Genomic DNA, 13,327 nt, shown 5'->3' with positions numbered 1-13,327 from the left:
ATATTTAAAAATTTGGTTTGCCCTCAACTGGAATATTGTGCCCAGCTCTGCACAACACACTTTAGGAAGGAATGTGAAGGCAACAGAGAGGGCACAGAAAAGGTTCACAGGAGTGATCCCAGGAACGAGGAACTTCAGTTATGCAGATAAGTTGGAGAAATTAGAACTGTTTTCCTTGGTGAAAGATTGACAGGAGATTTGATTGAGTTGTTCAAAATCATGAAGGATCTGTTCTGGATGGTGGAAGGATTAAGAGAGAACCAGAGGGCACAGATTTAAGATAATTGGCAAAGAGAGAAATGGAGACATGAGGAAAGGTTTTTTCACACAGCGAGTGGTTAGGATTTGGAATGCACTGCCTGAGGGGGTCATTGAGACAGAGTCAACTGAGGTTTTCAAAAAGGGAATTGGATCATTATTGGAAAAGGGAAAATATTGCAGGACTATGCGGGGGGGGGGGGGGGAAAAAAGACAGGGGAGTGCTTACGAGGTGAATTGCTCCTTCAGGGGGTCAGTTCAGTTACAACGGGCCAAATGGTTACAGAAAGAGTGTGTTCTCTAATTCTACGAAATCTATTCCTCCTGATTATAGACCTCTCTGCTAACAACAGGCCGTTCATAACTTTTATAAACCTCAATTAAATCTCCACTTAGCCCCCCCCTGTTCCAAAGAAAACATTTCCAGCAATCTTTCGTCATAGCAAAAAGCTCAAAGAGGTAAATACTTGGAGAACACAGAAGTTATGTTAAACCTCTGCAGAATCTTTATCAGACTACACTTGGTCTGTGCACACTTTATTACAAACTGGGTATTGTTGTACAAGGGTCTGGCACAAAATAAGTCAATGTGGGGCTGGTACCACTCAGTGTGAATGTGAAAAGACACATGACCCAGGTTTAGAGGGCAGTTTGGGACTGGACCGAAACCTCGGTAGACGCCAGCATGGAGACAGCTCGAGCATGGACTATACGCTGTATATATGTATATAGTTATGTGTAATCAGTGTTAAACTCAGAACCTCTTTGACAGACCTACTGAACAACACAAAACATCTCACAATTGACATGAGATGTGAGGAAGATTCACAAGGATGGCTTCGGAAGCGAGAAGTTAGAATAACCTGAAGGTTTTAAGATGGAACCAGCTGGTATTCTCTGGCATTCTTCCCCTCCCCACCCCCGGCCCCCCAACAAACCAACCACCCGAGGGGGAATCTGATAAAAGACCTTTTTATAAAAAGGTTTAATAGGGTAGACATAGAGAAAATGCTTCCACTTCTAAGAGTGATCAAAACGGAGGGTCATTGGTAGGCACGATATCTATAGGATGGCACAGTGGTTAGCACTGCTGCCTCACAGCGCCAGGGACCCAGGTTCAATTCCCGGCTTGGGTCACTGTCTGTGTGGAGTATGTACGTTCTCCCCATGTCTGTGTGGGTTTCTTCCGGGTGCTCCGGTTTCCTCCTACAGTCTGAAAGATGTGCTGGTTAGGTGTATTGACCTGAAAAGGCGCTGGAATGTGGAGACTCGGGGATTTTCACAGTAACTTCATTGCAGTGTTAATGTAAGCCTTACTTGTGACTAATAAATAAACTTTTTTAAAAAACAATCTAATTTAAAGAAATCCAGTTAGAACATGGAGCTCATTACAAGCTGCAAATGAGATGAAAAGCAGATATCCATTTAAGGGGATGCTCAATAAGCGCATGAAGGAAATAAAGTTATGTTGACAGAATGAGATGTGGAGCATTACACTAACAAGGAGCAGATGGGCTAAAAGTCCTTTTCTGTGACAAACAATTATATATTTATATAATTTCCTCTTGAAAGTTAGAATCAATCCTGCTTCCACCATTCTTTATCAATCGCTTTAACTCTGCGGGTCACTGACTGTTCTGTCACTGGAAATTGCAAATGGTATGTTGGCCTTCATAGCGAGAGGATTTGAGTCTAGGGATAGGGACATTTTGCTGCAATTATATAGGGCCTTGGTGAGGCCACACCTGGAATATTGAAACCTGGAATGGGCGGCACGATAGCACAGTGGTTAGCACTGCTGCCTCACAGCTCCAGGGACCTGGGTTCGATTCCCGCCTTAGGTCACTGTCTGTGTGGAGTTTGCACATTCTCCTCGTGCCTGCGTGGGTTTCCTCCGGGTGCTCCGGTTTCCTCCCACAGCCCAAAGATGTGCGAGTTAGGTTGATTGGCCATGCTAAATTGCCCCTCAGTGTCCTGGGATGCGTAGGTTAGAGGGATTAGCGGGTAAACATGTAGGGATATGGGGGTAGGGCCTGGGTGGGGTTGTGGTCGGTGCAGACTTGATGGGCCAAATGGCCTCTTTCTGCACTGTAGGGTTTCTATGATTTCTATGATGATTGTGTGCAGTTTTGGTGTTCTTATCTGAGGAAATATGTCCTTGCTATAGAGGGAGCACAGCGAAGGTTTACCAGGCTGATTCCTGGGATGGCAGGTCTGTCACATGAGGAGAGACTAAGTCGGTTAGGATTATATTCACTGGAGTTTAGATGAGTGAGAGGGGATCTCATAGAAACATATAAAATTCTAACAGGGTTAGACAGGGTAGATTCAGAAAGAATGTTCCCAATGGTAGGGGAGTCCAGAACTAGGGGTCATAGTTTGAGGATAATGGGTTTTAGAACTGAGCAGAGGAGAAATTTCTTCACCCAGAGGGTGGTGAATCTGGAATTCACTACCACAGAAAGTAGTTGAGGCCAAAACGTTGTGTGATTTCAACAAGAAATTAGATATAGCTATTGGGGCTAAAGGAATTCAGGGATATTGGGGGGGGGGGGGGGGGGGGGGGGGGGGGAGAGAATCAGGATATTGAATTGAATTTGATGATCAGCCATGATCAAGATGAATGGCAGAGCAGGCTCGAAGGGCTGAATGGTCTACGCCTGCTTGTAGTTTCTATGACACAGTTTCTCCTCATTTACCCCAGCAAAACCATCCTGCATTTTGAACACCTCCATCAAATCCCAGCTTCCCTCTCATTTCTCCACCTCCCATATCACAGGTGCCATTCTGAAAACTGCCTTCTGCACCATCTCCTCAGCCTGGACATCCTGCCTAGAATGTACTATCCATGTTTGTACACAGAACTCCAGCAGATCCTTACCAGTGTTTATTTTGTTGATATTATTTGCAACTTAGACTATACTTTTCTTGGTCTATCTTCAGGCTTGATAATAAGTGTCAACAGAAGATCACGGAGACACAGTGGTTAGCACCACTGCCTCACAGCTCCAGTGACCCGGGTCCATTTTGGTCTCAGGTAACTGTGTGGAGTGTGCACATTCTCCGTGTGTCTGCGTGGGTTTCCTCCGGGCGCTCCGGTTTCCTCCCACAGTCCAAAGATGTGCAAGCTCCATGGATTGGCCATGCTAAATTGCTCCTTAGTGTCCCAAGGCGTGCTGGTTAGGGGGAATAGCCATGGTAAGTGTGTACGGAGATATTATGGGGGAGAGGGCCTGGGTGACATAGTTTGTCAGAGAGTTGGTGCAGACCCGATGGGCCCAATGGCCTCCTCCTGCACTGCAGGGATTCTACGGTTAAAAAACAAGCCCAACTTGTGCTCGCTTGATGCCCGGATTTTTTTTGTGACTGTTTTTGAATGATGACCAGGAGCTGGGAACAGCACTGATTTAGGACAGGACTAAAGGATTAAGACACTTACACCATAGACATATCGACAGTGAAGTCAGCACCAAGCACATCCTAATGCCAACATTGTTAAAGTTAACTTATTAGTCACAAGTAGGCTTACATTAACACTGCAATAAAGTTACTGTGAAAATCCCCTAGTCGCCACACTCTGGCACCTGTTCGGGTACACTGAGGGGGAATTTAGCATGGCCAATGCACCCAACCAGCACGTCTTTCAGACTGTGGGGGGAAACCGGAGCACCCGGAGGAAACTCACGCAGACACGAGGAGAATGTGCAGACTCCACACAGACAGTGACCCAAGCCGGGAATCGAACCCGGGTCCCTGGTGCTGTGAGGCAGCAGTGCTAACCATTGTGCCACCGTGCCGTATGAAGGACCAAAAACCAGCAAGTAACAAGAACCCTTTGGGCCAGCAGTCCTGAGGAGAAGCAAGGCAGCTTTGATACACCACGAGAAAATTCCAGCAAAGGAAAGCCCAATTATCATCACTTGACATTCCATGGCATTCCCATTATCAAATCCATATCATGTGGCGTTACTATTGACCAGAAAACTAACTGAACCAACCATGCCAATACAGTGTAGATACTGGAGCAGGGCAGAGACTGGATATTTTGTGGTGAGTAACTCTCCTCTTGATGCAAGAAGAGAATGGGAATGGAACTCACCTCCCGACTCCCCAAAGCCTGTCCACCATCTACAAGGCACAAGTCAGGAGTGTGATGGAATACTCCCCACTTGTCTGGATGGGTGCAGCTCCAACAACACTCAAGAAGCTCAACATCATCCCCATTCACCACCTTAAAATTTCTCACACTCTCAAGCACAGTGGCGGCAGTAGGTACCATCTACAAGATGCACTGCAGCAACTCGTCAAGCCTCCTTCAACAGCGGCTTTCAAATATTGTGATCCCGACCACCCAGAAGGACAAGGGCAGCAGACACATGGGAACACCACCACCTGAAAATTCTCCTCCAAGCCACTCACCATCTTAACTTGAAAATATATTGCTGTTCCTTCAAATCATCGGGTCAAAATCCTGGAGCTCCCTTCCTCAAAGTCAAAGTTTATTTATTAGTGTCACAAGTAAGGCTTACATTAACACTGCAATGAAGTTACTGTGAAATTCACCTAGTCGCCACAGTCCAGCGTCTGTTCGGGTCAATGTACCTAACCAGCATGTCTTTCAGAATGCGAGAGGAAACCGGAGCACCCAGAGGAAACCCACGCAGACATGGGGAGAACGTGCAAACTTCGCAGTGACCCAAACCAGGAATCGAACCTGTGCCCCTGGCACTGTGAAGCAACAGTGCTAACCACTGTGCCACCGTGCCGCCCACGGTAGCCTGCTAATAGCAGGATAGATGTGCTTAAACCACATGGACCATAGTGGTTCAAGGCAGCTCATGACCACCTTCATGGTTAGTACTGCTGCCTCACAGCACCAGGGACCTGGGTTCGATTCCTGGCTTGGGCGACTATCTATGCGGAGTCTGTACATTTACCCATGTCTGCGTGGGTTTCCTCCCACAGTTCGAAAGATGTGCTGGTTAGGTGCATTGGCCATGCTAAATTCTCCCTCAGTGTACCCGAACAGGCGCCAGAGTGTGGCGACTAGGGGATTTTCACAGTAACTTCATTGCAGTGTTAATGTAAGCCTACTTGTGGCCAATAAATAAATAAACCTTCTCAAATGGATTGGCCAACAAACACTGGATTTCGCAGCCAATCCACATCCCATGAATGAAAATAGTCCAAAGTAAAGGCTCTTGACACGGTGCAGAGGAGAATCATGAGATATCAGGGTTGAGGAACTTTTAGTTGTGTAAAGAGATTATCGAAGCTGGGATTGGGTTACCTTGGAGGAGCAGAGAAGATTAAGACGAGGAGCTGTTATAATTTGTAAGGTTTTTCTGCAGTAAATGAAGAGATACCTTTTCCACTGGCAGACGGGTCATTTATCAGAGGACACAGATTGAAAGTAATTGGCAAAAAGTCAAGATGAAGATTTTGGTTTTCATGTAGAGCAGTGGCTGCACATTTAATAATGCCATTTCACTCACCCCCATTACCTTCCTTGATAAATGACAGTGTTCAGGATAATCTCCAATACTTGTTCTACATTCCCTCTTCACTATTTACCTTCCATTTCTGCCTCTTTTAGCTTTCCCAATTAACGTCATTTATTAATCGCACTCCACTCTGCTCTTTCCTGAATTCTTGCATCTCCAGCTCCTTTGATAATTCCTCACACACCAAACTCTGCAAACCGGTGACTGATCTTACTCCGTTTTGTGCCCAGTCTGTGAAATGAGACTGGATGTATTATTTTAACCACCCCCTGGCCAGTGTATAGCAAGGCCTTTGTCTAACTTCTGTCAAACTATATCCCACTATTATGTCTGCATCTCACCATTCTATTAGCACAGCTCCCTTCACAGTGCAACTTAAATTCCTACTCCTTCAGTGAGGCAGTGTTTTCCTATATTAAATTAACGTTGCAGATTCAGTTCAATACTAAATTAGCAAATCAGAAAGCAATTTGTTCCCATGAACTGACATCTCAGAATCCCTACAGTGCAGAAGGAGGCCATTCAGCCCATCGAGTCTGTACTGACCACAATCCCACCCAGGCCTTACTCCCGCAAACCCACACATTTACCCTGCTAATCCCCCTGACACTAAGGGGCAGCGTAACATGGCCAATCAATCTAACCCACACAGAGAGGAAAACAGAGCACCCAGAGGAAACCCACGCAGACACGGAGAGAACGTGCGATCTCTACACAGACAGTGACTCAAGGTCGGAACTGATCCTGGGATCCTGGCACTTGCGTGGAGGAACCTGAAGCCGATAGCTTTCAGCTGGCCCCTTTAGATCCAGCTGGGAGTTGGGTGCTCCAACTGGATGCCGTTGCTCTTCCCAATACTGGAGAACTCTTGCTGATGAGCCCACAAAACAAACTCATCTGTGGCCCGCCACTTTACTTCGTATAATGGCCCAGGCACTAGGCAATGGCTTACTGGTATTATCCAAAACTCAACTGATGTTCTGAGGACCCGGGTTCAAATCCCACCACGGCAGATGGTGAAATTGGAATTCAATAAAAACTCTGGAATTAAGAATCTACTGATGATCATGGAACCATTGTCAATTGTCAGGAGAACCCATCTGGTTCACTAATATCCTTTAGGGAAGGAAATCTGCTGTCTTGACCTGGTCTGGCCCACATGTAACTCCAGAGCCACAGCAATGTGGTTGACTCTCAACTGCCCTCTGAACAAGGGCAACTAGAGATGGGCAATAATTGTTGGCCAGACAGCGACGCCCATGTCCCACGAACGATTAAAAAAATAAACATATGTTCAACCATCCAGGAGATGACAGTGCGGGAGTGGAAAATTCTCAATCACAAAGCCAAGCTTCTCTGTAACCAACATCACCGCATAACCGCAATCGACTGCAAAAAGTCGTGAATGTAGCCCAATCCATCATGCAAGCCAGCCTCCCATCCATTGACTCTGTCTACACTTCCCGTTGCCTCGGCAAAGCAACCAGCATAATTAAGGACCCCATGCACCCTGGACATTCTCTCTTCCACCTTCTTCCATCAGGAAAAAGATCAAAAGTCTGGGGTCACGCAACAACCGACTCAAAAACAGCTTCTTCCCTGCTACTGGCAGACTTTTGAATGGACCTACCTCGCATTTTGTTCCTTCTCTGCACCCTAGCTATAACTGTAACACTACATTCTGCACGCTCTCCTTTCCTTCTCTATGAACGGCATGCTTTGTTTGTATAGTGCGCAAGAAACAAGACTTTTCACTGTGTTAATACATGTGACAATAATAAATCAAATCAAAAATCACTACACTAAAGGCTTTCCGGAAAGTAGGGAGAGGAGAAACTGGTTTCTCAGCCCAACGAGAGAATAAGACAAACCGCAGTCTCCTTTCCACCTTCTTAATAGGCCAGAAATCAAACATGGGCCCTTCCGGCTCAACACACATTGTATCCAAACTAGATAATGCATTCAACTATATAACCTGAGAGGGGAGCGTCTCTCTTATTAAAAGTGCAGTGTCCCGCTACCCAGGTCTAGACGCTTAGTGCCCAGGCTGAAATCTAAACAAGTGGCTACTCGGCATGAACTTCTACTCATGAAATTATATCGTAGCAAAAAGCAGCAGGATAAGATTTCAATTAGTCACCTGGGTACAAAGCAGGAATCCTAGGCTGACTGGGTATCACAGCTGCCAGCCTGGATTTCTTTCTAACCGATTTCTGCAATACTACTTTGCAGCCAGGTGGCTCATTCAAAAACAAAACCACCCCCAGATGCATCGAGGGAGTGGGAAGAAGAACTGAGATTGAGGCCATGCCAGGGTAATCCCGATGCTGGTCGCCAGGTAAAGGTGCCAACTTTGGGTGGACATATTGTTGGAGATATAATCTCATGACGGGGGGCAAGCCAACTGCTGCCTCACAGCATCAGGGACCTGGGTTCAATTCTGGCTTCGGGTCACTGTCTGTGTAGAGTTTGCACATTCTTCCCGTGTCTGCGTGGGTTTCCTCCGGGTGCTCCGGTTTTCCTCCCACAAGATGCCCCTTAGTGTCAGGGGAACTAGTGAGTTAATGCGTGGAGTTACGGGGATAGGGCCCGAGTGGGATTGTTGTTGGTGCAGGCTCGATGGGCAAATGGCCTCCTCCTGCACTGTAAAGATTCTATGATTTCTTAATGTAACAAGTGGAGGTGGTGACAGAGGGTTGTAACTAGACTAGAATCCAGAGACCCAGGATAATGCTCTGGGTTCCCGGGTTCGAATCCCATCACGACAGATGGTGAAATTTGAATTCAGTAAAAATAAATCTGGAATTAAGAGTCTACTGATGACCATGAAGCCATTGTCGATTGTTGGGAAAACCCATCTGGTTCATTAAATGTCCTTTAGGAAAGGAAATCTGCTGTCCTTACCTGGTCTGGCTTACATGTGACTCCAGAGCCACAGCAATATGGCTGACTCTCAAATGCCCTCTGAAATGGAGGGCAATTAGGGATGGGCAATAAATGCTGGGTCCAGCCAGTGGCGCCCACATGAATAAAAAAGAACACCCAGTTCCCCTACCTGCAACATTGAGTGTTCTAGCTGAAAAAAAAACACCGGATTTCAATGAAAAGAAAAAACGCCAACGATTCATCTGCTGGGTTGCCGAAGAGGGGATTAAATTTTCATTCCTGGAAACACCGGCACATCCTGCGGTCGGGAGAGGTTTGAAAACGCGCCGAGTCTAGGGAACGAGGGAGGTGTGGGTACCTGTGGGGTTTTAACATCCTGTTCCTTGGCATGGTCTTTGCTGGTAGGCTCCCTGTGGATCACGGTCAGGAGATGCCCGCACTGAATCAGGGTCTCCTTGAACTCCTCCTTCGTTTTGGCTTCCAAGAGTTTCTGTCGGAAGTTCATGTCGGCAAACATTGTGGCAAAGGTTCTTCCGACTTCCAGAGCCGTTTTTGTACTTTTCTGCAGTGTGGGAGAAACAAGAGTGCAAAGAAAAGGAATTAAAACCAGGCAGAATCTGTAAACATTGGAAAAAAAAAGACCCAAATAGCTTCCTACGTAGGAATGATGTGGAGATGCCGGCGTTGGACTGGGGTGGGCACAGAAAGAGGTCTCACAACACCTGGTTCAAGTCCAACAGGTTTATTTGGAATCACAAGCTTTTAGAGCGCAGTTCCTTCATCAGGTGAGCCTGAACCTTCCACTCACCTCATAGAATCGGAGAATCCCTACAGCACAGGAGGCTATTTGGCCCATTGAGTCTGCACCGACCACAATCCCACCCAGGCCCCATCTCCGTAACCCACTCATTAACCCTAGCTAATCCCCCTGATACCAGGGTCAATTTTTGATTTGATTTATTGTCACATGTATGAGTATACAACAATTAGTATTGTTTCTTGCGCGCTACACAGACAAAGCATACCATTCGTAGAGAAGGAAACAAGAGAGAGTGCAGAATGTAGTGTTACAGTCAAAGCTAGGGTGTAGAGAAAGATCAACTTAATGCAAGGCAAGTCCATTCAAAAGTCTGACCGCAGCAGGGAAGAAACTGTTCTTGAGTCAGTTGGTACGTGACCTCAGACTTTTGTATCTTTCTCCCAACGGAAGAAGGTGGAAGAGAGAATATCCAGGCCCCTAACCCGCATAATTTGGTATGTGGGAGGAAACCGGAGCACCCGGAGGAAACCCAGGGAGAATGTGCAAACTCCACACAGAGTGTGACCCGGAATTGAACCTGGGACCCTGGTGCTGTGAGGCAGCAGTGCTAACCACTGTACCACCATGCCACCGGATGACGGAGCAGCGCTCCAAAAGCCCATGATTCCAAGTAAACCTGTTGGACTTTAACCTGGTGTTGTGAGACTTCTTACTGTGCATAGGGACAGGAGTGGATCATTTATCCCCCCCACCTCCGGAGGCCATTCAATCTGACCGTGACTGACCTGTGACCTAACTCTGTATATACCTTTATTCCACATCCCTTAAATTTTTATTAACAAGCATCTTTCTCAAGCTTCCAAATTTACAATTGGTCTAGCATCAATTGCTAGTTGCAGAAGCGAGAGTTCCGAAATTTGACCACAGACGATGATGGTCCTGTAGGGGGCAGCACTGTGCTAGAGATCCAGAGCAGCACATCAAATAGAGTCAAACTCAACCCCGACAACAGTGGAAGCGATGAGAATTACACCAGAGGTCGCCACTTGACCCACTGCGTCCTTGTGTTTGACTAAAAGCATCTACTTAAATCTCGTTTCCCTGGAGTCTTTTAAAGAAATTGCTGGATCAAAGATGGCCCAGTTCGCCTTCGACCATCCAGACTGTCACCCGAGAAAACAGTAATGGAATTGCCGACTGATCAGTGATTAACCGATCAATTAGACTGCAGCAGAGCTAGGCACAAGTTCAGCAAACCGAGGGGTAGACAACTTTGGGAGTCACAGGTCCAGAGATGGCTTTTTGAAAAGTTCTTGGTACACAGTTCAATACTTGTTTGAGCAGCCGATTAAATCAAAGACTAATGTCACTCGTGCACAAGTCACAACATCGTGACAGGGAGAGACTTGGAGGGGAACTTGCAGTAGTGGTGTCCCCACTCCTATCCAGGTCCTTCTAGGCAGTAGAGGTCTTGGGCTTTGGAAGGTGCGGCCAAAGGAACCTTTGCTGGAGTGCATCTTGTAGGTGGTGCTCACTGCTGCCACTGTGCGTCAGTGGGGGAGGGAAATGGATGCTTAAGGTGGTGGATGGGGTGGCCAATCAAGTGGTCCTTTTTAAAAATACATATTCAGTCCACTTTGAAAGGCTGCTGGAGTCTCTGCCTCAAAGTGACAAAGTGTTCCCGTGCCAGCTTCTCCCCCTGTTCTCCTCAGCCTGTGCTCTCTTGGTGCAGTGGAAGCAATCCAGCATCGCTCAACTATTAATTTTGAAAGCCTCCTATTATAGCTACTCCTAACATTCGCTGTTCTGCAATTATCGCCTCACATCTTGACAATTCTGGTAAAACGTCCCCAGCCCCTTTTCACGGCAGCGATATCCTTCCTATAACGGGGTGCCAAGAACTGCAACAAATGCCGCTCCAACTGTGGCCCAAGCAACTCCGTGCACAAATTCCACATCGTCTGTCTTAGCTCTGCCGCCCTTATCAAAAACTACACAACTAAAATAATTCCGCTCACTCCGTTAACAATCCAGTGCCTTCAACATTGCAAAACATCCCAAGCACATTTCACAAAAAAGCCTCAACAAAATCTGACACCAAGCCACCGCAACTGAGTTATCAGGGCAGGCAGCCAGAAATCTCACTGAGATAGGTTTTAATGCAGCATCTTAAAAAGGCAAGAGAGGGGGGCGTGTGTATGTGTGCAGAGATTTTGAAAGGGAATTCACAGAATACTACAGTGCAGAAGAGGCCCTTTGGCATCAAAGGCCCTGACCTGCCCACCTAATCCCACTTGCCTGCACTTGGCCCATTGCCTTGAATGTTATGGCGTGCCAAGTACTCATCCAGGTATTTTTAAAACGATGTGAGGCAACCCGCCTCCGCCACCCTCCCAGGCAGCGCATTTCAGACCGTCACCACCCTCTGGGTAAAAGGTTTTTCCCTCAAAAGTGCAGAATCGATGGGCCGAATGGCCTCCTTCTGCAATGTACGGATTCTATGATTCTATGAAGTGAGTTTGACAGGATTGTTTCTGATGCAGTCAGGAGCGGTGCGAGACCCACACAACGGGTGCCGGCAGCACCCTCACAATTTGTACATGGTTTAAGAGGACAAGATCAGGGGAGATGCACATGCCCAGTGCCATATTCCACACTGGAATCTTGATCACAGGACACAATTCCTGCTAGCTCTCCAATCCATGTCATTAGAGAATACTTACAGCGCACTACTTCAACATTATCTACTTCAGGACTATCCTAGCTTGCGACTCTGTCTTCTCGGCGAAAGATGCGCTGGTTAGGTTGATTGGCCTTGCTAAATTGTCCCTAGAGTCCCATGGTGTATACGCTAGAGCAATCAGCGGGAGAAATATGTGGGATTATGGGGATAGGGCCTGGGTAAGGTGCTCTGTCGGCGAGTTGGTGCAGACTCGATAAGCCGAATGGCCTCCTTCTGCACTGTATGGATTCTATGATTTTATGAAATGTTAAGTCAAGGCCCCGACGGGTCTTCGAGACTGGCACAGTGAAAGAAGAACCAAGAGTTCTCCCCAATGCCCCGGCAAACATTTAAGAACATAAGAACATAAGAAATAGGAGCAGGAGTAGGCCATCTGGCCCTTCGAGCCTGCCCCGCCATTCAATAAGATCATGGCTGATCTGAAGCGAATCAGTTCCACTTACCCGCCTGCTCCCCATATCCCCTAATTCCCTTATCGATCAGAAAACTATCTACCCGTGATTTAAACATATTCAACGAGGAAGCCTCCACCACTTCAATGGGCAGAGAATTCCATAGATTCACTACCCTCTGAGAGAAGAAGTTCCCCCTCAACTCTGTTCTGAACCGGCCCCCCCTTATTTTGAGGCTGTGTCCTCTAGTTCTGGTTTCCCTTCTAAGTGGAAAGAATCTCTCCACCTCTACCCTATCCAGCTCCTTCATTATCTTATATGTCTCTATAAGATCACCCCTCATCCTTCTAAACTCCAACGAGTACAGACCCAATCTGTTTAATCTCTCCTCATAAGCTACACCCCTCATCTCCGGTATCAACCTGGTGAACCTTCTCTGCACTCCCTCCAAGGCCAATATATCCTTTCGCAAATAAGAGGACCAAAACTGCACACAGTACTCCAGTTGCGGCCTCACCAGTGCCTTGTACAGTTGCAGCAAGACCTCCCTGCTTTTATATTCTATCCCCCTCGCGATAAAGGCCAACATTCCATTCGCCTTCTTGATCACCTGCTGCACCTGCAGACTGAGTTTTTGCGATTCGTGCACAAGGACCCCCAGGTCCCTCTGCACAGTCGCACAATGTAATTTTTCTCCATTTAAATAATATTCCAATTTACTATTATTTCTTCCAAAGTGGATAACCTCACATTTGCTAACGTTATATTCCATCTGCCAGATCCT

General features: G+C 46.8%; 1 protein-coding gene across 2 annotated transcripts in view; it reads right to left on the bottom strand.

Moving 5' to 3' along the window:
• slc4a11 (solute carrier family 4 member 11) overlaps positions 1 to 13,327 on the bottom strand; it is a 218,406-nt gene that overhangs the window by 95,546 nt on the left and 109,533 nt on the right. For both annotated transcript variants that reach the window (XM_078224199.1, XM_078224209.1), the window contains exon 8: positions 9,007 to 9,210. In XM_078224199.1, the coding sequence (XP_078080325.1) occupies positions 9,007 to 9,210 (204 nt within the window). The remainder of the gene's footprint in view (positions 1 to 9,006; positions 9,211 to 13,327) is intronic.

This window comes from Mustelus asterias, chromosome 1 (assembly GCF_964213995.1).
Source record: "Mustelus asterias chromosome 1, sMusAst1.hap1.1, whole genome shotgun sequence".
Taxonomy (NCBI): domain Eukaryota; kingdom Metazoa; phylum Chordata; class Chondrichthyes; order Carcharhiniformes; family Triakidae; genus Mustelus; species Mustelus asterias.
Note: the sequence above shows the minus strand (reverse complement) of the source record. Positions and strands in the feature narration are given on the sequence as shown.